This window comes from Ahaetulla prasina, chromosome 2 (assembly GCF_028640845.1).
Source record: "Ahaetulla prasina isolate Xishuangbanna chromosome 2, ASM2864084v1, whole genome shotgun sequence".
Classification (NCBI taxonomy): domain Eukaryota; kingdom Metazoa; phylum Chordata; class Lepidosauria; order Squamata; family Colubridae; genus Ahaetulla; species Ahaetulla prasina.
The window spans coordinates 23,918,395-23,945,093 of record NC_080540.1 but is presented as its reverse complement, the minus strand read 5'-3'; the positions used below and the strand labels follow the sequence as shown (position 1 = coordinate 23,945,093).

The 26,699-nt window shown below is 45.0% G+C and overlaps 1 protein-coding gene across 1 annotated transcript in view; it reads left to right on the top strand.

The window, feature by feature from the left end:
- LOC131190418 (zinc finger protein 91-like) overlaps positions 1 to 26,699 on the top strand; it is a 222,221-nt gene that overhangs the window by 172,272 nt on the left and 23,250 nt on the right. The window contains exons 8-9 of the mRNA XM_058167739.1: positions 12,313 to 13,536; positions 25,744 to 25,928. Coding sequence (XP_058023722.1) covers positions 12,313 to 13,536; positions 25,744 to 25,928 — 1,409 coding nt within the window. The remainder of the gene's footprint in view (positions 1 to 12,312; positions 13,537 to 25,743; positions 25,929 to 26,699) is intronic.

Below are 26,699 nucleotides of genomic sequence, written 5' to 3'. Positions count from 1 at the left end.
TGTAAGGGACCTTGGAGGTCTTCTAGTCCAACCCCCTGCTTAGGCAGGAACCCTATATCACTTAAGACAAATGGTTATTCAATCTCTTCTTTAAAAAAAGAGAAAAAAGCCAACACAGTTCTGGGCTGCATAAACACAGTGATAGAATCAAGATCACATGAAGTGTTAATACCACTTTATAATGCCTTGGTAAGGCCACATTTGGAATATTGCATCCTGTCGCCACGATGTAAAAAAAGATGTGGAGAATCTAGAAAGAGTGCAGAGAAGAGCAAACAAGATGATTAGGGGACTGGAGGCTAAAACATACAGTATGAAGAATGGTTGCAGGAACTCGGTATGCCTAGTTTAATGAAAAGAAGGACTAGGGGAAACATGATAGCAGTGTTCCAGTATCTCAGGGGCTGCCACAAAGAAGAAGAATGGGTAGAAATTAATCAAGGAGAGAAGCAACTTAGAACTACGGAGAAATTTCCTGACAGTTAGAACAATTAATCAGTGGAACAACTTGCCTCCAGAAGTTGTGAATGCTCCAACACTGGAAGTTTTTAAAAAGATGTTGGCTAACCATTTGTCTGAAGTGGTGTAGGGTTTCCTGCCTGGGCAGGGGGTTGAACTAAAAGACCTCCAAAGTCCCTTCCAATTATTCTATTCTATTCTATTCTATTCTATTCTATTCTATTCTATTCTATTCTATTCTATTCTATTCTATTCTCCTATTCTATTCTATTCTTGTTCCTGTTCCTGTTCCTGTTCCTGTTCCTGTTCCTTTTCCTGTTCCTATTCCTGTTCTATTCTATTCCCCCAGTATTTCTTTGCTTTGTCACAAGTCCAGCAGAGATAGTAAAAAGTTCCTTTTTACATTTACATTTCAGTCATGTATTTGAAATTTCGTTATACATCATTGGCAGTTTATCATGTGTTAAATAGAAGTGCATATCACTTCATGATGTGTGATGTCCATTAATTCTTTTCTCCTGCATATGATTTCAAGTCCTTCGCAATGGAGATCAGAGATCCTGAGAGAAAGAGGCATCCGTCAAATCTCCCTCAAGAACTGTCTTTCAGGGGGATCCCTCAGGAAGATCCAATTCAGGACACCTCAGGAGGTAATATAAGGTCCTTCTTTTCCTCTGATAAATCCTAACTTTCTCACCTTCTCTGGGTCTTCTCCTGTATAGCATTCCTCCTCCCAGTTTACTAATTATGCGTTTTGAAATTCTGTCTCCCCCACAGTGGAGAATAGAAGGAAGTTGACTCTTTGTTTTGGGGGAGCAGAAACCAGGATTGAACCTCCAACTCAGGTAAGAGAAAAAATTCATTTACTAGATTTTTATTTTCCATTTCCCTCAGGAAATCAGAGGATTTAGATAGTATATGTCAGTGATGGCTAATATTTTTGTTGTTCAGAGCACACGCGTGCGCGATAGCACACATGTGCTGGCACCCATAATACAATGTGTGTGCCCAACTCCCATGTGCATTTGGCATGATCCCCTGCACTCCCCCATGCATGTACATACTGCTGCCCTGCCCCGTTTTGGCCTAGTAGGCCTCCCTGCAGCCTCCTGGGACCAAAAGCGGGCCACAGGAGGTGTGCTGCACTCCCTGTGTTTCTCCCAGCCCTATGTACATGTGACCCCCTGCCCCATCTCATGTGCATGTGACCCTCCACGCATCAGCATACATCTTCCACGTGTCCCACCCCACAGTGCATGCGCAACAGAGTCCCAAAAATCAGCTAGCTGGTTGGAGGCGCGGTGGAGCACATCTGGGTGATGGCTTGTGTGACCGCAGAGGAGGCTCTGCATGCGTGCCATAAGTTCCCTGTTGAATTCTGCATGGGTATAGGTAGAATAGTCATAAGTGTGAAAAACAGGCATGTCGTTTTTTTCGCTGCTGTGTAAATTTGAAGATCCTGTCTTATATTATCTTAGGCCCCGAAATAAGCACTCAGGCTTATTTTTGGGGCTCTCTTATTTTTTTCACGTACAGGAGGTGGGGAGCCCGCTGGCCCCACCCTCTCCATCCCATGCCTGATTGCCTGAAGCCACAGTAGCCCAGCTTTTTGGCATACTCTGGCCTCCACCTGTCCTGCCAAGTGGCTGCCTGTGCTGCTACTGGCCGCCTGGCAGTGCTGCTTTCGTCCATCCTGCTGGGCTGCTCCTGCCTGCTGCAGGGTCAGATCAAGAAGATCTATGACTTCCGTAGCACCCCCCTGCTGCAGGTGGAGCTGCGCTGCCCACACCACCTCACTTAGCCAGCATGAGAGCTAGCACCCGCCAGGGCCCAAAGACTGCCAGGCTCAACACATAGTCTGGCACCTGCAGCATTGAGTAGACCTGCAGGAAGGTGCTCAGCAGCCCAAAGGCAGTGGTGGATAAGGTGGCGTGGCTTCACCAGTAGCCGCTGGCAAAGGGCTATCGCAAGCCGAGAGTGGGAAGGTGCTCCGGAGGTCATAGATCTCGGTCGACTCGTCCTGCACCAGGCAAGAGCAGCCCAGCAGGATGGCCAAGAGCAGTGCTGCCAGGAGGGCAAAGAGGTCCCCTGAGGCCAGCAGCAGCACAGGCAGTCACTTGTGCCAGTCGGTGCAAGGGAGTGGCAAGTGCGTCAAAAGGGAAAAGCAGGACTCAGCTTGGACAGCTGCCTGAAATATGCTTGCAGCGATTGCTGGAATGAAGTGGGTGGCCCCATGCCTCTGCCTCTGCCTGCTGCCGGTGCTGTCCCTGCCTGTTTTGGAAGGGAAATAAAAAAAATTAATAAATCCTGAAGTCTCTCACCGTTGCTGTGCAAAGCTGAGCACAGGCAACAAGGGCTGTGCCTTCTCCCTTTCAAAACATGGTGGGATGTGATCTGAATAAGACCGACTTGACTTGGACTTCCGGTGTCGCTGTCAGGGCAACACAGAAGGAAAAGATCGATCTCTGTTCTTTGACTCTGTTTATTTCATGCTTGGGGACCCTTTGTCGTGTCCCACTCCTTCGCTGACGGCCGGGTCAGGGAAATCCGAATCAGGCTTGCCCCTGCAGCTCTGCCCAAAGTCCTATCAAAGTCCTCAGAGCAGGCAGGAGACCAGAAAGTGACTTCAGCAAGGTAAGTTCGACTTTGCCTGACTCAGAGACTGCCAGAAAGCAGATCCTTTATATAGGCGATGGGGTGTGGCTCCATGACTCAGCACTCATTAAGGCCTGCCCCTCCCTTCCTCCGCCTATCCAGTCTTCTGATGCGAGGGTCACTCCAATCAGCAGCTGTTGGAAATAAACTTTCCTCAGGCTCACATGCTGTGGAGGAGGGGGAGGGGTCTAGCTGCTCCGTTTGCCTGGGCATGGAGCCGGGGCTGGGGCCGGGGGATGCTCCCTCCTCTGCAGCCTGCTTGGGCATGGAGCCAGGGCTGGGACCGGGAGGTGCCCCCTCCTCTTCAGCTTGTCTGGGCATGGAGCCAGGACTGGGGCCGGGAGGCATACATTCCTCCATGTTCGGGAGCAGATAAGAAGGCCCCGGCTGCTGTGAGAGCGGACAAGACACAACACCCTTCGAAGGGGTATTGAAGGCTTGGAGAGCTACACGAACCAGAGGGGAAGCCCGGGGGTCAGTGAGGTGGTGTGCAACCGCCCGCTGGAATGAGGGAAAACCTCTTTAACCTGTGACAGCGCATAATAGAATTGGAAGAGGAAGAGCATACTGTGCCCATTTTTATTGGTGAGAGACTCCCAGATGCATAGCAGTTGGAACTGTCAAAGTGAGTAAAAACAGAATATTTGACAAAATACAAGAGAGCTCCAGCAGGAAACGAGCAGCGAGTTAAAGAGACGATCTGTGACTAAGAGAAAGTAATTGCCGAGAGAGGAATCAGGTGAAATAGAAAGGAAGACCAAAAGCTGACCATAAAGGGGGGAGTGAGAGCGAGATAACAGAGGAACAGAAAGGGCAAGGGAAAAAAAAACCTTTTACTTTGAAAATTGATAAGGAAAAAATGGGTTGGTGAAAGACAATCAAAGACGGAAGGAGATTGGGTGTCCAGGGAAAGTACGAGAGACAAGGAAAGGAATCTGGAGGAGTAGAAGATTTGACAGAGTTGTGAATAAACAAACTGAGAAGGTGTCTGGTGGAGGAAAACTGGAATATATAATGAAAAAGTGGAAGTGGAGCGGCAGAAACAGCCCGGACTCAAATAGCTGATTCAATGATGAAACGTCAGGAGATGATGACAAAAAACTATGGAGAACTGAAATCCGACATACACATTTTAGACAACAAAGTGGATTCAATTCAAGATGCGATACAAAGAAATAAGCAAAAAATTAGGTCAGTGGAAATAAAAGCTGAACAAACTGAAAAAAAACTAGAGCAGATAGACCAATAAATGATGGCAGCGAACAAAGATTTGGAAAGTACGCTAATACATCTATTTCTGACCAGCCTTCATGTCATTCCTTTATCATGCTTCCTTCCAGAAAACTAGTGCTATGCATTGGCATGAACACATCAAGATTAGCATGCACCTGATTCCCATTGTTCTGCTCCGCAAAACTAGCCGATCTAGAAATCACAACTTTTCTGGTTCCATCTGTAAACCTATACCCTTTGGAACCTGGCTCATACCCAATAAACCTAAGCTTCCTGGCCTTTTTCTGTCCTTTTCTCCTGATGCCTTTGGGACTATGCACCCAGACATAACTGTCAAATGTCCTTAGATGAGCCAAGGAGGTTTCCTTCCATGCAACAGAAAATACAGTGTTTCTTTTATCGCCACACTCCATATCTTGCTCCATATCTTGCTGTCTTCATGGCTTCCCCTAAGTAAACCTTACTCATGCTTGCATCAGCAGGCAATGAGTCCTTCATGGTCTGTTTCACACCATTTCTTCTTTCAACCACTCTGTTTACAGCCAGTGAATATGGATTTGTACATCTAAACCATAATTGGAAATTATCAGACATAAACTCTGTTCCCCTGTCTGTTTCCAGCTGCCATACTTTACAACCATACCGTCCCTCTACAAGTTTTACCCATTGCTTGAATTGTTGCAATATTTCTGTCTTGCTTTTTAGCAGATAACAAAGCCCATGTCTCCTGTAATCATCTACTATGACTAAGGCATACCTAGCTCCTCCTAAGGAGGGTGCTATAGGGCCAATCACATCAGCATGCACTAACTGCAATACTCTGTTTGTTTGCCTTCAGCTTTTCCTACTTACAGGTTACACCCTGGACTTTGACTCCTTACAAACAGCGCAATCTAAATACACATTGCAGTTCTTTATTCTAAACCTCTCAGTTAGGCCTGGCATCTTCTTCAGTACATCAAAACTTGCATGTTCCAATTGCCTATGCAACAAATATACGCAATTGTCATGTTTGGGAGCCTTCATAAGTGCATGTGCACAACTATTCTCCTGCCTTCCGAGAATATACAAGCCATCCTTCTTAACCCCTTGTGTGCGAATCTTCCATCTTTCCTAATAGAATATGGTCCTCCTGCAAACAGTATTTCCTAACCCTGCCTGTCTAACCTGGATTATGATCTAATGCAGGTACATAAGGACATTGTACAATGTTTCTCCTATCTCAGGTACATACACGTTACCTTCCCCTTTTACAGCAGCTCTTTGACCATTAGTTAGACTAACACATGTTTGCATAGTTGTTTTCAAACCAGAAAATGCTTGTGGGTCATTTGCAATATGCTGACTCACTCCACTGTCTAACAACCAAGTGTTCCTGGTGTTTTCGGACACTCTTGCTGTCAGGGAAAACGATGCTGGAGAACCGCTCCTTATGTGTTGAGTAGTCTTGCGCCCTTGTCTCGCTGCTCCTCTGTTTCTCCTCTTCGAGCAGCGTCTCTAGAGTAACTCCGTAGAGCCACTCGTGTAGTATCTCTTACTGAATAAACTGTCTCAGCTGCTTTGCTGGCATCCTGGACTGGTGCAGATGCTGGTTATTGCTGAGCATTCTCTCCGCCCTTTCCTGGTCGCCTCTCCAGCCATTTCTGCTCCTCCTTCAACAATCGAACAGTCAAATATGCCATGGTTAAATCCCGCTCTTGCATGGACTCTAGACTAGTCACAAGGACGTCCCATGAACTGTTGACTGAACTGAGTGCCACATACACCTTCTGTACCTCTTTAAATGTCATTCCTCTTTCCTCTAACTCAAGGAATGTCTTTCTCATATCCTGCAGATGTGTGGACATGCTCTCCCCCGGCTTCAGTTGTGCTAATTACAGTTTCCTTATCAGCAACACTTTACTACCTGCAGTCTCTCTAAGGTACACAATGCGCAATGCCTCCCAGCACTCTTTCGCAGACTGGAGACCCCTCACATGTATCAGCTGACTGTCCTCTAAAGCCAGAATTATGCTGGCTAATGCCTTTCATTTCTTCTCTGTTCCCCATCATCCAGGACTGCTGGTGGATTAGTAATAATCGCTACAACTCCTCCTTCCGTAGACACAGCTCCATGTTCACATTCCAGGAGAAGTAGTTTGTCTCATTCAGCTGCAACACCAAGACACCTCCTTCCATTACGCCGACGGAGACCATGTTGCCTTCTTCTTTCACAAGCCACTAACCACTATCAAACCACATTGCATAACCCCTCTGTCTCTGGTGCAAGCTCTCACTGGGTTTCTCTTATCTCTAGTCCCTGAAGTCACTCTGGCCTTCTCTCTCAACTGGGCCCATAACCTGTCAGACTGTGCACAGCGTGACTACTATTTTGAGACAACCCAGGAGCAAAATACAGGACAACCCAGGAGCAAAATACACAGAGGTTTGTCTTACAAATATGTCTATATACATACTGTTGTGTCTGCGCCCCCCGAGCTGGGCCCCCTGCCAGAAAGTGACTCAGAAAATGAGGGGGAAGGGCCATCAGGACTTACCTCTGGAGCACCGGCTTCCCTGGCTCAGCTCCAGGAGCCAAAGGCAGGCCAGGTGGAGGAGATAACAAGGCCTTCGTCCCTGACTCTTCCCCCCCAGGCCACGCCTCCAGACCCGGCTGATGGCAATCAGGCCTGGCTGGATCCCTGGTTTTGGAGATATGAGAGTCGGCTACAACAAAGGAAGGGGTGGGGCAGGCCTAGAGAGTGCTGAGTCATGGAGCCACACCCTACAGAATATGAAAGCAGCCCTGGCTGCTCTTCTGCTCCGTGACGAGCAAAAATTGAGTTAAAGTATTTCGTGGAGAACTGAGCTGAACTCTTTGACTCGTGGAGAATTGAGCTGAACATTTGGCCTGGATTGCTGACTTCGTGGTTGCCTGGCAACCCCAAGATAAGAGAGACTTTGGCAGGCAGCTGCAGATTCCCTGCCAGGACTGATAGCAGCCGTGAACTCAATTACTGGCTCGTTTAGCCAGCTCGCGTGGCTGAGGCCGGGAGGGGACAGAACACATAACATACGTATACGTGGTAGGCACATACCAGGCAATCAATCAATCTTCAACTCTACAGTGAGAACTGCAATGCAGATAGAACATAATGAGGAGAGAAATACACGAGGAGAGAGAGATGCCTTCTCATGGCCTCCCTTTTATAGACAGCTTCTTAAAGTGGCAATAACCTTGCTGACTCATCCTCAGTCTTAAAGCGGCAATAACCCTGCTGACTCAACCTCAGTCTTAAAGCGGCTTGTCAGCTTTAAATTTTTATTACTCTGATTGCTCCTTCTTAGGACAACATAAATCATTTCATAAAACACTAGAAAGAATCCCTTTGCCTACAGACACACTTCTGAAGGGTTAGTATCACTTATTGGTGGGTTTTCCAAGGCCCAGCTGCCAGTTGATTCTCTCAAGACATTGAGGGCCTTTTGATTGTGGATGGATTAATAGATCTAGAAGGAAGAGTATTTTGATGATGGTTGGCTACAGTGGTGGGTTCCAAAAATTCTTACTACCAGTTCTCCCAAACTGGTGCGAACCGGTAGCAACCCACCACTGGTTGGCTGGCTGGCTGGCTGGATGTTTGGTAGATCAATTGATCCAGGAGGAAACTGGGCTTATTGAACCTGAATGGCACTGAAAGTCCTACAGAATCAATCAAGTTGATAAAATATGTCTAAATATTTCTTTAGTCAAATGCTTTTTGTTCTGTCCATTTTGTCATCTAACCAATGGATTCTTACAAAACACACTTACCTCAGTGTCTATGTTTGCTTTGGGAATTTCTAAATAATAGGAAAGATCCTGCAGTGCCTCCTCGGTCTATTTTGTACTTTTTTTTCCCTTTCAGGAGGGTCTTGTGTCCTTTGAGGAGGTGGCTGTGTATTTCTCAGAGGAGGAGTGGACTCAGCTGGATCCTCACCAAAAAGCTCTGCATTGGGAAGTCATGTTGGAGAATTATAAGAATGTGGCCTCTCTTCGCCTCAAAGGCCTCAACGAGATACAATTTCCGTATTTATTTACTACTCCTCAACATCCAAAATATACAATTTAATCCTATGTATATATGTCATATGTATACATACATATTACATAGTATAGAGCAGGGGTCTCCAACCTTGGCAACTTTAAGACTTGTGGACTTCAACTCCCCAGCCAAACTGGCTGAGGAACTCTGGGAATTGAAGTCCACAAGTCTTAAAGTTGTCAAGGTTGGAGACCCCTGGTATAGAGTGTATATAGGCACACAAAAAAAAATATTATCTACTATATATGCTGTATGTGTAGTATACACACACACACACACACACACACACACAGTTCTTCTAAAACTATACACATTCAACCTCACTTACTACATTTGGAAAAACACACCCAGAGTCCACTTTCTGCCACACATTTAACTATAACGTCTGTACATTTAGAACATTACATACACCTTCAGATGTTCTTCCCTAGCTTGTACAGGACTGTTAGAGCCCGGAGAGGTCATGGATTGAATAAAATGTGGTGAAACTCACTTAACAATGCTCTTGCTTAGCAACCAAAATTTTGGGCTCAATTGTGGTCATAAGTCAAGGACTATCTCTGCCTTTCTCTGCATGGCAGCCTTGTCCTAGTAAACTCCTTTTCCTTCCTGGCAATTTTCCTCTCTGTTAGAGGCACCAAAATAATCCAGACGATATAAGGTTTCCTGCTGGGTTGGACTAGATGGCCTCCAAGGTCCCTTCCAGCCCTAGATTGCTGCCCTGTTTCAAAGTGTCTTCTGAAGCCACGTCTAGTGCCAGGGTTTGTGGGCCTTACTTCTTCTTTCTCTCCCCCTTCCTTCATCTTCCTTTCTCTTTCTTCTCTTTTTTCTTTCTCCCTCTCTCTCTTTTTTTCTCTCCCCCTTCCTCTTTCTTTCTGTCTTTCTTTCTTACTTTCTTTCTTTCTGTCTTCTTTCTTTTTTTCTTTGTCTTTGTCTTTCTCTCTCTCTCTCTACGTCTCATCTGCTTTTAGGTGGGGAGGTTCAATTCATCACCCAGTTAAAGATTGAAATGAAATGCTCCAGGCTGACAGCATTACTTTCAATGACATTCGGCTCCAGATCAGATCGGGTTTTTGGTTTTTTTTGGCATGAAGGAGGAACAAGGAGAGAATGAAAAAAAAGAGTCCGCCTCTCTCTCTCTCTCTCTCTCTCCCACCCCACTTCCCTTTTACTTTTCTTTAACACGTTCCACTTTCCTCCCCAAATCTCGGAAGGCCTGTGGAGGAAGCGTCCTCTGTGCAGCAAAGCCCTTGAGGCGGCTGCAGGAGGGCGAAAAGAAAAAAAAAGTCTCAGCCTCTGAAGCCAATCCAAGGACACCTCCTTGTGTGTGTGTTTGGCGGGCTGAGGTGAGCCATGTGAAGGGAGCCCGGGGAACCATGCCAGCTGTGATCGGCCACTTTCCTGCCACTGCTGCTGGTGCCTCTTCCTTCTCTTTGCTAAGAGAAGTCGGAGAGGAAAAGGCAGTTGCTTCATTGCGTGTTTCTCTGTGTTTCCACCCAAGCCGCAGCCGCACTCCCATTTGCCACAAGCAGTAGATGGGAGGGCGGCTGTAGCTGACTTGGGATGGAAACGGCTGAGCCTTTTTTTTCCCCTCCTGACAGCCGTAGAGAGATGAATTTAGTAATGAAAATAAAACAATGAACATGGAAACAAGATAGTTAATAAAAGGACATGCACAAGGGAGAAGCCATATAAATGTATGGAGTGTGGAAAGGGCTTCAGTACAAGAAATGATCTTACATCCCATCAAAGGATCCACAGGGAGAAGCCATATAAATGCATGGAGTGTGGAAAGGGCTTCAGTACAAGCAGTAAACTTACATGCCATCAAAGGATCCACAGGGAGAAACCATATCAATGCATGGAGTGTGGAAAGGACTTCAGAGTAAGCAGTTACCTTACATGCCATCAAAGGATCCACACAGGAGAAGCCATATAAATGTATGGAGTGTGGAAAGGGCTTCAGTACAAGCAGTTCCCTTACACGCCATCAAAGGATCCACACTGGGAGAAACCATATCAATGCATGGAATGTGGAAAGGACTTCAGAGTAAGCAGTTACCTTACATGCCATCAAAGGATCCACAGGGAGAAGCCATATAAATGCAAGGAGTGTGGAAAGGACTTCAGTGCAAGCAGTTCTTACACGCCATCAAAGGATCCACACAGGGAGAAACCATATCAATGCATGGAATGTGGAAAGGACTTCAGTGCAAGCAGTTCTTACACGCCATCAAAGGATCCACAGGGAGAAGCCATATAAATGCATGGAATGTGGAAAGGACTTCAGAATAAGCAGTAAACTTACACGCCATCAAAGGATCCACACAGGAGAGAAACCACATCAATGCATGGAGTGTGGAAAGGGCTTCAGTACAAGCAGTTCCCTTACACACCATGAAAGGATCCACACAGGAGAGACACTATATCAATGCATGGAATGTGGAAAGGACTTCAGTACAAGAAATGATCTTACATCCCATCAAAGGATTCATATAGGGGAGAAGCCATATAAATGCATGGAGTGTGGAAAGGACTTCAGTGCAAGCAGTTCTCTTACACGCCATCAAAGGATCCACAGGGAGAAACCACATCAATGCATGGAGTGTGGAAAGGGCTTCAGTACAAGCAGTTCCCTTACACACCATGAAAGGATCCACACAGGAGAGAAACCATATCAATGCATGGAGTGTGGAAAGGGCTTCAGTACAAGCAGTTCCCTTACACACCATGAAAGGATCCACACAGGAGAGAAACCATATCAATGCATGGAGTGTGGAAAGGACTTCAGAAGAAGCAGTAAACTTACATCCCATCAAAGGATTCATATAGGGAGAAGCCATATCAATGCATGGAGTGTGGAAAGGACTTCAGTACAAGCAATGATCTTACATCCCATCAAAGGATCCACACAGGAGAGACACTATATCAATGCATGGAGTGTGGAAAGAGCTTCAGATTAAGCAAAGAACTTACATCCCATCAAGGATCCACACAGGAGAGACACTATATCAATGCATGGAGTGTGGAAAGGACTTCAGTACAAGCAGTTCCCTTACACGCCATCAAAGGATCCACACTGGGAGAAACCATATAAATGCAAGGAGTGTGGAAAGGACTTCAGTACAAGCAGTAAACTTACATCCCATCACAGGATCCACACAGGAGAGACACTATATCAATGCATGGAGTGTGGAAAGGACTTCAGTACAAGCAGTAAACTTACATTCCATCAAAGGATTCATATAGGGAGAAGCCATATAAATGCATGGAATGTGGAAAGGACTTCAGAGTAAGCAGTTACCTTACATGCCATCAAAGGATTCATATAGGGAGAAGCCATATAAATGTATGGAGTGTGGAAAGGACTTCAGTACAAGCAGTAAACTTACATTCCATCAAAGGATTCATATAGGGAGAAGCCATATAAATGCAAGGAGTGTGGAAAGGACTTCAGAGTAAGCAGTTCCCTTACACACCATGAACGGATCCACACAGGAGAGAAACTATATCAATGCATGGAATGTGGAAAGGACTTCAGTACAAGAAATGATCTTACATCCCATCAAAGGATTCATATAGGGGAGAAGCCATATAAATGCATGGAGTGTGGAAAGGACTTCAGTGCAAGCAGTTCTCTTACACGCCATCAAAGGATCCACACAGAAGAGAAACCACATCAATGCATGGAGTGTGGAAAGGGCTTCAGTACAAGCAGTTCCCTTACACACCATGAAAGGATCCACACAGGAGAGACACTATATCATGCCATTATAAGGATACAGATATGCAGTACATATTAGAACTTGGCACAATACCTGAAGGCAATTAATATGACTTCTGACAGAGTGAACTTTTTCCCTAACCTTTCTCTCACTTTCATTTCTCTTTCCCTTTGAAGGTGATAATGAGATTGACAATAAAGAATCTGGAGAACCAATCAAAGTGTTTCGACAAGAAGACGTAATGAAGAAACCTGCAATTCAAACAGAATTCCAAAGGCAGGAGAGAAACCTGTCAAATAACTGGAATAAGGGAAGTTCATCTTCGATTGTTGCTCAGATGCAGGAATTTATTGATCAACAAGAAAAATTAAAGAAGAAATATATTGGAAAAGATGTAAGACTCTTCAAAGACACATTAGATGTAAATGGACCCTGTCCATCAAAAGCCAAAGGACGAGCCAATATATGCAAAAACAAAAGGAAAAATTACAGTTGGATATTCACACTTTCTCAAGAAAATGGGTCGCTTGAGTCACAGAAAAGTTTTCACATGGGAGAGAAGTCAAATAAATGCAATGAACATGGAAACAAGATAGTTAATAAAAGGACATGCACAAGGGAGAAGCCATATAAATGCAAGGAGTGTGGAAAAAGCTTCAGATTAAGCAAAGAACTTACATCCCATCACAGGATCCACACAAGGGAGAAGCCATATAAATGCATGGAGTGTGGAAAGGGCTTCAGTTTACGCAATAATTTTACACGCCATCAAAGGATCCACACTGGGGAGAAGCCATATAAATGTATGGAGTGTGGAACGGGCTTTAGCCAAAAGGGTATCCTTATTGCCCATCAAAGGATCCACACAGGGGAGAAGCCATATAAATGCATGGAGTGTGGAAAGGACTTCAGAACAAACCGTAAACTTACATCCCATCGAAGGATCCACACTGGGGAGAAACCATATAAATGCATGGAGTGTGGAAAGGACTTCAGAGTAAGCAGTTACCTTACATGCCATCAAAGGATCCACACTGGGGAGAAGCCATATAAATGCATGGAGTGTGGAAAGGACTTCAGAATAAGCAGTAAACTTACATTCCATCAAAGGATCCACACTGGGGAAAAACCATATAAATGCATGGAGTGTGGAAACGACTTCCGTGCAAGGAGTTCCCTTACACGCCATCAAAGGATCCACACAGGAGAGAAACCACATCAATGCATGGAGTGTGGAAAGGGCTTCAGTACAAGCAGTTCCCTTACACACCATGAAAGGATCCACACAGGAGAGAAACCATATCAATGCATGGAGTGTGGAAAGGGCTTCAGTACAAGCAATGATCTTACATCCCATCAAAGGATTCATATAGGGGAAAAGCCATATAAATGCGTGGAGTGTGGAACAGAGACCTGAGTCAGCCAGTATCTATGCAGAAACATTGAACGTTATTCAGTCAAAGGCCTCATGATATGAGGGAATTGTCACATGCAGGACACACCCACCCCAACTCCATATTTATAGAGAAAGGTACTTTTACTGAGTATGAACTGAATGCAACAAAAGAAAAACAAGGTCTGAGGCAATAGGCGTGAACATTAGATATTGAAAGCAATCCCAAATCCCTCCCAGTTCCGTGTCCAATCCACATCTCCCCATGGTGTCTTCTTCAGAGGGGACCCATCTCTCTGGCATGCCCGAACGGTTGACCTTGACAGCTATCAGTTCCTTTCACAGCTGCTTGAAGCCTCTGAGAAATTTCCTCCCTGTTCTTGAGACATCTCCACCAGCTCGCTTTCCCCACCCCAACTCCATATTTATAGAGAAAGGTACTTTTACTGAGTATGAACTGAATGCAACAAAAGAAAAACAAGGTCTGAGGCAATAGGCGTGAACATTAGATATTGAAAGCAATCCCAAATCCCTCCCAGTTCCGTGTCCAATCCACATCTCCCCATGGTGTCATGTGGGGCTCTTCTTCAGAGGGGACCCATCTCTCTGGCATGCCCGAACGGTTGACCTTGACAGCTATCAGTTCCTTTCACAGCTGCTTGAAGCCTCTGAGAAATTTCCTCCCTGTTCTTGAGACATCTCCACCAGCTCGCTTTCCCCACCCCAACTCCATATTTATAGAGAAAGGTACTTTTACTGAGTATGAACTGAATGCAACAAAAGAAAAACAAGGTCTGAGGCAATAGGCGTGAACATTAGATATTGAAAGCAATCCCAAATCCTCCCAGTTCCGTGTCCAATCCACATCTCCCCATGGTGTCATGTGGGGCTCTTCTTCAGAGGGGACCCATCTCTCTGGCATGCCCGAACGGTTGACCTTGACAGCTATCAGTTCCTTTCACAGCTGCTTGAAGCCTCTGAGAAATTTCCTCCCTGTTCTTGAGACATCTCCACCAGCTCGCTTTCCCCACCCCAACTCCATATTTATAGAGAAAGGTACTTTTACTGAGTATGAACTGAATGCAACAAAAGAAAAACAAGGTCTGAGGCAATAGGCGTGAACATTAGATATTGAAAGCAATCCCAAATCCCTCCCAGTTCCGTGTCCAATCCACATCTCCCCATGGTGTCTTCTTCAGAGGGGACCCATCTCTCTGGCATGCCCGAACGGTTGACCTTGACAGCTATCAGTTCCTTTCACAGCTGCTTGAAGCCTCTGAGAAATTTCCTCCCTGTTCTTGAGACATCTCCACCAGCTCGCTTTCCCCCACCCCAACTCCATATTTATAGAGAAAGGTACTTTTACTGAGTATGAACTGAATGCAACAAAAGAAAAACAAGGTCTGAGGCAATAGGCGTGAACATTAGATATTGAAAGCAATCCCAAATCCCTCCCAGTTCCGTGTCCAATCCACATCTCCCCATGGTGTCATGTGGGGCTCTTCTTCAGAGGGGACCCATCTCTCTGGCATGCCCGAACGGTTGACCTTGACAGCTATCAGTTCCTTTCACAGCTGCTTGAAGCCTCTGAGAAATTTCCTCCTGTTCTTGAGACATCTCCACCAGCTCGCTTTCCCCACCCCAACTCCATATTTATAGAGAAAGGTACTTTTACTGAGTATGAACTGAATGCAACAAAAGAAAAACAAGGTCTGAGGCAATAGGCGTGAACATTAGATATTGAAAGCAATCCCAAATCCCTCCCAGTTCCGTGTCCAATCCACATCTCCCCATGGTGTCATGTGGGGCTCTTCTTCAGAGGGGACCCATCTCTCTGGCATGCCCGAACGGTTGACCTTGACAGCTATCAGTTCCTTTCACAGCTGCTTGAAGCCTCTGAGAAATTTCCTCCCTGTTCTTGAGACATCTCCACCAGCTCGCTTTCCCCCACCCCAACTCCATATTTATAGAGAAAGGTACTTTTACTGAGTATGAACTGAATGCAACAAAAGAAAAACAAGGTCTGAGGCAATAGGCGTGAACATTAGATATTGAAAGCAATCCCAAATCCCTCCCAGTTCCGTGTCCAATCCACATCTCCCCATGGTGTCATGTGGGGCTCTTCTTCAGAGGGGACCCATCTCTCTGGCATGCCCGAACGGTTGACCTTGACAGCTATCAGTTCCTTTCACAGCTGCTTGAAGCCTCTGAGAAATTTCCTCCCTGTTCTTGAGACATCTCCACCAGCTCGCTTTCCCCCACCCCAACACCCATATACCAGCAAAGCCTCCTCCCTCCTGTTACAATGGCAGCCGATAGCAAGCAAGCATCAAAGGCAGAGGCTGACAAATAGTTTTGGGTCAAGCTGGCCAATAAAGAGACCGAAAAGAGCAGCAAGGGTAACTCAGTTCTTTTTTAACCTCTTTTTTCTTTCCATCTACATCCTTTCTTTCACTAATTGTAGCTAAATCTCTTTTTCCCCCCCTTGCATTGTCACCTTCATATACAGAGGAATCTCTTCAAACCATTGGAATCTTCAGGTCTTGTGATTGGAACGTTTTTCTCTGTTTATTCACAATCTGTGGATTGATGAATCCCAGTATCATTGCTCAGGCTGGTCCAGGTTCTTTCTTGCCTCTCAAAGGCATTTTTGGGTCATAAAGGTAAATCAGAAGGGATAAGACCTCTCACAAGCAAGAATAGAATAGAATAGAATAGAATAGAATAGAATAGAATTTTATTGGCCAAGTGTGATTGGACACACAAGGAATTTGTCTTGGTGCATATGCTCTCAGTGTACATAAAAGAAAAGATACGTTCATCAAGGTACAACATTTACAACACAATTGATGATAATATATCAATATAAATCATAAGGATTGCCAGCAACAAGTTATAGTCATACAGTCATAAGTGGAAAGAGATTGGTGATGGGAACTATGAAACGATTAATTAAATTTGCATCCTCAGTGTAGAACAGAGACCTGAGTCAGCCAGTATCTATGCAGAAACATTGAACGTTATTCAGTCAAAGGCCTCATGATATGAGGGAATTGTCACATGCAGGACACACCCACCCCAACACCCATATACCAGCAAAGCCTCCTCCCTCCTGTTACAATGGCAGCCGATAGCAAGCAAGCATCATAGGCAGAGGCTGACAAATAGTTTTGGGTCAAGCTGGCCAATAAAGAGACCGAAAAGAGCAGCGAGGGTAACTCAGTTCTTTTTTAACCTCTTTTTTCTTTCCATCTACATCCTTTCTTTCACTAATTGTAGCTAAATCTCTTTTTTCCCCCCTTGCATTGTCACCTTCATATACAGAGGAATCTCTTCAAACCATTGGAATCTTCAGGTTTTGTGATTGGAACGTTTTTCTCTGTTTATTCACAATCTGTGGATTGATGAATCCCAGTATCATTGCTCAGGCTGGTCCAGGTTCTTTCTTGCCTCTCAAAGGCATTTTTGGGTCATAAAGGTAAATCAGAAGGGATAAGACCTCTCACAAGCAAGAATAGAATAGAATAGAATAGAATAGAATTTTATTGGCCAAGTGTGATTGGACACACAAGGAATTTGTCTTGGTGCATATGCTCTCAGTGTACATAAAAGAAAAGATACGTTCATCAAGGTACAACATTTACAACACAATTGATGATAATATATCAATATAAATCATAAGGATTGCCAGCAACAAGTTATAGTCATACAGTCATAAGTGGAAAGAGATTGGTGATGGGAACTATGAAACGATTAATTAAATTAATTAAATTAAATTAATTACTGCAGATTCAGTAAAGAATGATCATCTAGGAAAAAAAGAAAAGAATTATGCGTAACATGGATGAATAAAGGAGATGAAAGGGAAGACAAGATAGAAAGTGGATAAGAGAAACAAGGAGATTGCAAGATAGTCCATGGGAGGACTGTAATTTAATTAAATGATAACCAAAGAAAATTAATAGTTGAAAGTTGCAGTTATATTGAGAAGCTTACTCAGGTTTCAACCAAGGTTTAAAAACTTCTGCAGTTTGTTCTTGCATAGTTTTTTTTTTTGTCCTGCTGTGTAGTTTTATGTCTCTCCCAGGTTTGTTTCACGTACCTCCCTGAACATAGAGGAGTAGCTTCTGAGGGATTTCCTCTTCACCTTCATGCAGCCTAACTTCTGTTAAGAATCATGTTGCAATTAGCTAAAAAGTGGTGAGCAGGACCCCCCAGTGAGTCTAGGAGAAATCCTAAATTCTGTATCATGCATACATCGCTCTCAAAGATGAAATTTTCCTAGAATCATAAGGTCTGTTCTGTCCTCATTAGATGTTACTCTCTGTGCAGTTTGACATGCTGCTAAACCCAACTACCCTCCAATAAAACAGACCATGTGTGTAGATCTGGATGCTTTATTAAAGGAACAGGATGGGTGAAACTGGAAAAACAGGAATACAGGTATTCCTCAAGGTACGAACCTAATGGAGCCTCCCCATTAGGTTTGTACCGCAAAAAATGTGTCAAATGAATCAGATTCAATTTTACACATTTTAAAAATCAAATTCATTAATTGAATCAAATGGCTTGTTAAATGAATGAAGATCTGACTTACTTCCTACCTGTCGCTGACCAGTTGTTTCCACCACCAATCAGCTGATTCCAGTGCAGCTGAAGGAGGAACTAAACTGCCTCCAAGTAGCTCCGTTCTCAATTTTTAAAAAATCCACTTGCTGCTCATCAGCTTCAGCTACAGTTCTTAAAAAGGAGCAGAGCAGTTCCCAAAGTGCTTACAAACAAGCAGTACAGTACTATAGAGTCACAAAAAAGAATATTTTAAAATACTTGCAGAAGCAATTCTAGCACTCCAGTTCTCAAGCCCAGGAGCTGGAAAAACAAAAACAACTTGATGGCTGCAAAAACCACCAGATGTTGTTTGGCCATGAAGAGTGAGGTGGGTTTAAACTCCATATGCAACTTTGGTCACTTAGATATTTCTACACTGTTGGTGTCGATATTCAAAGAAACATGGAGTTCTTTTGCTGCCCCCTAAAATTTGGTGCCTCTGTCTAAACGAATGTATTTAAAGGGCCTCGGATAGCAATAAAACATCTGAGGGCATTTATGAAGCTAGAAGTGTCCATACTTAATAACTTCAGAGTAGGCAGCTCTAATGGCCATACTGGTGAATAGGGCTGCCCACCTCTTATTATTTGCTTAACACCATCTAGTGTGATGCGTGGTCACAGACCAGGGGCCAAAGATATCAAGGCCAACGTTTGTGAAAGGAGGATTTGTATTGAGTCTGTCGTCTGGAAGATCAGCCATCTTTTGTGTTTGTAACCTACCATGGAGCTTGCGACAAGAAATACACCCAAAGGGACTTCCGGTGGCAACGCAGGCTCCGCGGACGTTCCTTTGGGATCGTCTGCCCTGGGTTTCGTCAAACCGTCCCTGACAGCGTACATGGGCTGTCAAACGGTTTGGGATTCCCTCCCCCGGATGAAGGGGGAGGGAAGAGTGGTCAGGATTTGGGTAGAGCTCCCCGGGATCCCCTGGAATTTAACCAGGGGATCGAAGGGTGAGAGCTCCCCTTTAGCCTGACGAAGCTCCGTGCCCAGGGTGCTTCTGTTTATACAGAACGAGAAGCCGCGACCATCTCTGTGTCAAGATTTATTCCTAAAGAGAATTCAACACAGACAGAGCAAAGCAGGAGGACTAGCAAGAATTTGCAAGTAATAAATCTTAACTTCAGCTCATAAATAGCTTTCCTTTGAACTAACTTTCAACTTGAGTGGATTTAAAATGGCGTTTGCAATAAACAAAGGAAAACGAAACTATAAAGAAGAAGAATATAACAAGCTACTTTTACAAGAACTGTTAATGATTTTTTTTCTCCTTTTACCTTTTTCTTTATCACAATGTTTAAGAAGAAAAGTTTACTGAAATTTTTCTTTTTCTCTTTTGGTAGATTTTACAGTTTATGAATGGCTCTTAAGCAAACAGAACTAACTATTAAAATCTTGCAAACTTTTTCATTTTAAATACGGAAACTTTTTTTTTTTTTTTAATAGAGAATTTGCAAGTAATAAATCTTAACTTCAGCTCTTAAATAGCTTTCCTTTGAACTAACTCTCAACTTGAGTGGATTTAAAATGGCGTTTGCAATATACAAAGGAAAGCGAAGCTATAAAGAAGAAGAGCATAACAAGCTACTTTTTAAAATGAAATGAACAAGAACTGTTAATGATTTTTTTCTCTTTTTACCTTTTTCTTTATCACAATGTTCAAGAAGAAAAGTTTATTGAAATTTTTCTTTTTCTCTTTTGGTAGATTTTACAGTTTATGAATGGCTCTTAAGCAAACAGAACTAACTATTAAAATCTTGCAAACTTCTTTATTTTAAATATGGATCTTTTTTTTTATTCTCTTCTTTTTTCTTTTTTTTTTAATAGGAACTTTTGGAGGCTTATCTTTTCTTAAAAAGTTTTTAAACAAGAGATTTTTACACCAATATATTAAGGATTGGAAAGTCTTTATTGTTAGATGTTAAGCTGATTGGGTGAGCAGATGGAGGAAAATGTGTAAGGAAATGTGTAAGGAAATGTGTAAGATAGAAGACAAGGGGAAGGAGAATGCTTAAGGTGATTTTGATGGTATTTTCTTTTTTTAATATATATACATAGGGTTTAATTTTTACAACTGACTTATTTTGGGTATATCACTATTTGATATATGTGAGGTATAAAGGAATGGGAAGATGGAATATTGTTTAACTTTTGGAGGACAGATAGAAAAATTTATGGATGTAATGTTGGTATTTGGTTAAATAGAATCTAATTGTTATAATTGATATATTTTGGATATAAGTTATAATTTTAATAATGTTATTTGTTAGATGTAAGGTAAATTGAAGAAATATTAATATTTGTAATGTTATTTGATTTATGTAAGTGATATTTTGGGAGATTGAAAATGTGTAAGGAAATGTGTAAGATAAAAGACAAGGAGAAGGAGAATGTTTAAGATGTGATTTTGATGGTATCTTTTTATATATATATATATATAGGGTTTAATTGTAAGGTAAATTGAAGAAATATTAATATTAGCAATGTTATTTGATTTAGGTAAGTGATATTAAAGATATGAGAAGATAAAATAAAGTTTACTTTTGGAGATTGGATAAAATTTAAGAATTTAAGCTGGAAATATGAATTATGTTTGGGACACTGTTAAGGAAGAAAGGTATATTATAGAAGAATTTTTGATGAATACTGGAAGATGGAATATCGTTTTGGTCTTGATCGATGAAGATTGGATATATATTTGGTCTTAATTGATGGAGATATTTTATTGATGAACTGAAAATACTAACTTAATTGGAAGATTCTGAAGATTTTAGGAGTGGAATGGACTGATATATAATGGACTGGAAGAAGAATGTTTTTTGTTTTGGAAGGGAGTTAAGGTCTTGACTTATGTTGTATTTTAATTTATGATTGTTAATTTTATACCCTGTACTTTGTTCTGGGAAGTCTCGGGGTGGGAGGGGAGGGGAGGGGAGATGAAGGATCAATGTAAAGGAATGATTGAAGATATGTAATTAAGAAATAGAAATAATCTGAAATGAAAGCGGGGCTGCTCAGCTGCCATTTCAGAAGGAATGGAGAGGAGAGGAGGGAGTGAAGGAAGAAAGCAGGTAGGAAAGAGAGAGGTAGAAAAGGGAAGGAGAGGAAGAAGAAAGGGAAAGAGAGAGGTTAGAAAGGGTGGAAGAGAAGAGTAGGGAAAAGAAAAGCGAAGGAGAGGAAGGATGAAGAAAGTAGAAGAAAGTAGAGAAGGGAGGAGGAAGGTTTGTTAAGGAAGGAAGTGGTAGCTGGGCAGGTCCGAATAAGTAACAAATGAAAGTTAATGATTAATGTTGAATAAGAGACTGACGCTGGCAAACGCCTGGACGAAGCCAGAGCGCATGAAATGTCCACCCAAGCGGCGGAGACACTGCAAAGCCTCTCACACCAAAGGCGAGCACAAAGTCAACCCGTGCACCAAGAAGAGATCCAGACCGAATCCGACGGAGAGGATGAGGAAGGGTCTGCCGAACCGAGAAACGGAAAGAGGACCGGGACGAATGCGGAAGTTGGAGGTCAACACCAGCGCCAACGCTGCAAGTTTAAGGACGCAACATGTCGGCGGTGCGAGAAGAAAGGGCACCTAGCTCAAGTCTGTCGAGCTCCCAACCTTCCCGCCGAAAATTCAAATCGGCCAATCAGAGCTGGATCGGCAAGGCGACCCGCGATTGGCTCAAACAAAAAGGCGCGATTCAACCAAACGACTGTGGTCATAGGCGCGCCTCAACCCGAGTGGAGAAGAAGATCTTCACCAAACCCAAAATAGAAGGAGTACGGTGCCGACTCGAAGTGGACACCAGGTCAGCAATCACCATCATGTCCTGGGACACTTTGGCGAAGTCACTGCCATCAGTCACGAAGCGCCACCTGCAAACACAACGGCTACGAGTCCACCACTACCAAGGGAATCGAATCCTGTTCGAGGACCACCTCTGTCCGAGTCGAGTACGGACCACACAAGAAGACCCTGCCCATCACGATCGTCGAAGGGACCCTGCCTAGTTTGTTGGGACTAGACTGGTTTCGCGCACTGGGCATGGGCGTGACTGGCATCTACAGAAGTGACTGTAACCTGAAAGACATACTCATGAATGAGTTCGAAGATGTCTTCAAGGACTGCCTGGGCAAGTACAAGGGGACCCCTATTTCCTTCAACTTAGACCCCCAGGTAGCCCCCATTAGGTTAAAGGCAAGGAGAGTCCCTTTTGCCCTCAAACCTAAAATTGACAAGGAGCTAGATAAGCTCATAAATCAGGGGATTTTGGTGCCAGTCGATCACGCAAAGTGGGAGACGCCAATCGTCACCCCAGTAAAACCAGATGGGTCAATTAGAATCTGCGCTGACTACAAGGCGACGCTAAACAAAGCCTTACAGAAAAGCGCTTACCCGGTTCCCGTGGTGCAACACTTGCTGCACTCTTTGGGGCAAGGGCAAGTCTTTGCAAAGTTAGACTTGGCCCAAGCCTACCAGCAACTGCCCGTAGACGCCAACACAGCCGAAGCCCAAACGATTGTAACTTACAGGGGTGCATTCAAGTGTACCCGATTACAATTTGGGGTGAGTGTGGCACCGGGGCTGTTCCAAAACTTAATGGAACAACTTCTGCAAGGGCTCCCAGGGGTAGTTCCCTACTTCGATGATGTATTGATATCAGCCGAAAACATAGAAGAATTGGGGGAGCGTCTGAGAAAGGTTCTGGGCATTTTCCGGTCAGCCGGACTAAAGGTTAAAGTGAACAAATGCCAGATAGGGGTAGAATCCGTCGAATTCTTGGGCTACCGAATAGACAAGAAAGGAATTCACCCCACTGAGAGCAAGGTCAAGGCAATTAGAAAGGCTCCAGCGCCCAAAAACAAAACAGAGCTACAGGCATTCCTGGGGCTAGTGAATTTTTACGCGGTTTTTTTAAAAAACAAAGCGACCGTTGCTGAACCGCTGCATAAGCTTCTAGGAAAAATACTGTTTGGTCTTGGGGAAAGTCGGAAAGTAGGGCTTCGAGCAGTAAAAACCTGCTCTCGGCGATAGCCTGCTCATCCAATATCATAGCTCATTGCCCTTAGTGCTGGTTTGCGATGCCTCCCCTTACGGGTGGGGGCTGTGCTCAGCCACAGACTTCAAACGGCACAGAAGCCCCTATAGCCTTCTACTCCAGAGCGATGTCCTCCACAGAGAGGAACTATAGCCAGTTAGATAAGGAAGCGCTAGCAATTGTGTCAGGGTAAAAAATTTCACGAATATGTTTTTAGGCGAGACTTTGAAATTGTGACTGACCACAGACCGCTGTTAGGAATACTGGCAGGCGACCAACGCCTGTGGCACTTTCGCCACGATTGACCCGATGGACTATTTTCTTAGCCGCTTATTCTACAAGCTGCAGCATCGACCGGGAAAAGAAGTGGGGCATGCGGATGCTAAGCAGATGCCCACTGCCAGGGCGATCAAGACCCCACTCCGGGACGCCCATCCTGCTGATTGACTTTGACTCTGGCCCAGTCACATCTAAGGAAGTGGCTCGGCATCATACCGGGACATTATGCTAAGGACTGTACTCGGTTGGGTACAAGAGGGTGGCCCTGCCGGGCGAACGGTTTAAGGAATTTGTAAAACGTGAGGAGCTCTCGGCTCAAGGGGTGCCTGCTATGGGGTGATCAGTGGTAATCCCGGAGAAATTGAGGGAAGGTATTGGACCTCCTCCACGAGGGTCACCCAGGATCGTAAGGATGAAGGGGCTAGCAAGAAGCTATGTGTGGTGGCCACTCATGGACTCAGAGATTGCTGAGAGGGTAGGAAATGCCAGGCTTGCCAAGAGTCCAGACCTCTACCCCAACGGCCCCAGTCAGGAATGGGACAAACCCAAAGGGCCCTGGTCGAGAATCCACATTGATTTTGCTGGCCCTTTCCACGGCCAAACCTTCCTAGTGGTTGTCGACGCTTTCTCTAAATGGTTGGAGATCATACTCATGAAATCCACGACAGCCGAGGCAGTAATCGCAGCCCTGCGCCACCTATTCGCAACCCACGGGTTGCCTGACACGCTGGTATCCGACAACGGCCCGCAATTCACGGCAGCCCAGTTTGAGGAATACTTGGCAGAGGAGGGCATCCGACATGCCCTCTCTGCGCCTTTCCACCCTGCGTCGAATGGCCTTGCAGAGCGTTCCGTCCGGAGCGCTAAGGAGGCATTGTCCAGGCTCAAGCCAGGTGACTGGCAAACAAAGATAGATTTCTTTCTGGCCGTTCAGCATAGAACCCCAAGCACTGCTACAGGCAGAAGCCCAGCCGAATTATTGATGGACGGAAACTCCGGTGCCCACTTGACGTTTGAATCCCATTACACACCAGAGGGTTACAAGGGAACTAGAAAACGAGAGAAATGGGCATAGGCGATCGAGTGTGGGCCCGCAACTATGGGGATGGCCCAAGTTGGCTAGCAGGGCAAATCATAAAAGCAACGGTCCAAAATCATACTTGGTTGAGTTAAAGACAACCGAGTATGGAGGCACCACATAGATCAGATAAGGAAGCGACTAGCTGAACAACCCGAGCTAAATGAGACAGATCATGACCACTCATTATTTGAACCCACAGCTGACCATAACCGGGAGGCGCAAGACTTAGCTGAGGTCCCGGAGGTCCAGCGGCGCCATCAGGTTCCCGATGGAAACAGCAGGAAAATTCAAAAGTAATCCAGGGCGGATGGCCAAGAAAAGAGTCTGCAAGTAATCCAGGGCCCGATGGCCTAGAGGAAGAGCTGGGAGGAGAAAACAGCCCTCCGACCAGCTCAAAACACCACCAGGACTGAACCGCAGGTCCGAAAGAATTAGGAGACGCCCAGGTTATTTGCGTGACTACGTCGAAAAATAACATGTAAATAATATGTAAATAGTGGTAAAGTGTTTTCTGGGAGGGGAGGAGTGTTATGTATCTTTAAATATTTTGGCGGGAAACAAGCACGTTGCTGATTGGTTGAAGCCGCCAGTTAAACAGTATATAAAGGGTTGTTTTTCCCCAGCTTGGTTGCTGGGTTCACCATATATTAAAGAGCTGTTGTCACTACCCTGGTCTCCAGCCTCGTTACTTCCCGAACTTAACAAAAACATTGTAACAAAAAGCTAACTGCAAAGGGATGCAGGCACTTAAGGAGATAAGGCCAGCTATCTAGATGGCTCCATTCATAAGCAAAGCAAATATTGCCTGCAGAAGTCTACTCATGACAGGATATTTCGAATCCCCTTACAGCAATTTCAACAGCTAACAAAACCAGAGTGATTGTCAGCTCTGGTGTTCCACTGCAGCTTGTTCCGTCCTGCCTATCGTCCCAGTTCCGGGGACCACCTACTCAACCACCTCCACCCACCATGGTGGGCAGGGAATGACACTATACATTATGAGGTGAAGAAAGTACTAGATGCCCGGTGGCATAGGGGATGACTGCAATAGCTCATCCTATTGAAAGAATACCCCCTCTCAGAAGCCTCATGGGTGTGGAGTGATAATGTAAGGGCCTCTAGGTTGGTAGCCAAAATCCACCGGAAGCATCCGACTAAACCGGGGGGGAGAGGGACACACGCATCATGTCAACTCACCCTAGTCTTTTGTCTTCCAGATGCTGTCTCCATGGTAGGGAGCCGCATGTCAGCTCCAGCGCGCCGATGGCCCAGAGCTGCCATTCAGGCAGGGGACGCAGCACGGGAACCACAAACAAGCCAGCCGCCGACACCCACCTTTCAGAAGCAGCTGCGAAGCGGGAAGCAGCTGCAATGGCAGCATTCATGGCCAGGACTGGACCGAGTGCGCAGGGAGCCACAGAAGTCTGCCTTAAAGGCGATGACATCAGAACAGCTGAGAAGCGGCCGGCTGTGACGACACAATCACAGCAGAGCTGCAGAATAGTAAATTCGGCCTGGCATGCCTGTGCAACAAGCATCATGGGGTCACGTGGGAGTAGGGAATGAGGATATGCGTGTGTTAGCCCCCACCCCCACCGGGCCTGGCCCCCTGCCAGAGAGTGACTCAGAGAGTGAGGGGGAAGGGCCATCAGGGCTCCCTTCTGCAGGGCCGGCTTCCCTGGCTCAGCTCCAGGAGCCAGAGGCAGGCCAGGTGGAAGAGGTGATGAGGCCTCTGTCTCCTGTATCTCCCCCCACCCAGGAAAAGCTTCCAGACCCAACTGAGGACAATCAGTCCTGGTTAGATCCCAGGTTTCGTAGACAAGAGAGGCAGGAACAACAGAAGCAGGGGTAGGGCAGGCCTAGAAAGTGCTGAGTCACGGAGCCACACCCCACAGGGTATAAAAGCAGGAGGGACTGCTATACCGCTTTGTGACGAACAAATCCAATTGCCTGGAGAGAACTTGAGCTGAAGTGCTGTTTATTCCTGGCTTCCTGGTTGACACGCCGGCATCAAGAAAGATAACAGAAAAACCTTGGCAGACGCTCACTGGGTTGCTGCCAGAGCTGATAGTTGCCGTGGACTCCATTGCCGGCTAATTGAGTCATTTCTCGTGCCTCCCGGACTGCGGTGGGGGGGACAGAACAGCATGTGGGTGGGGCAATGCAGCAAGTT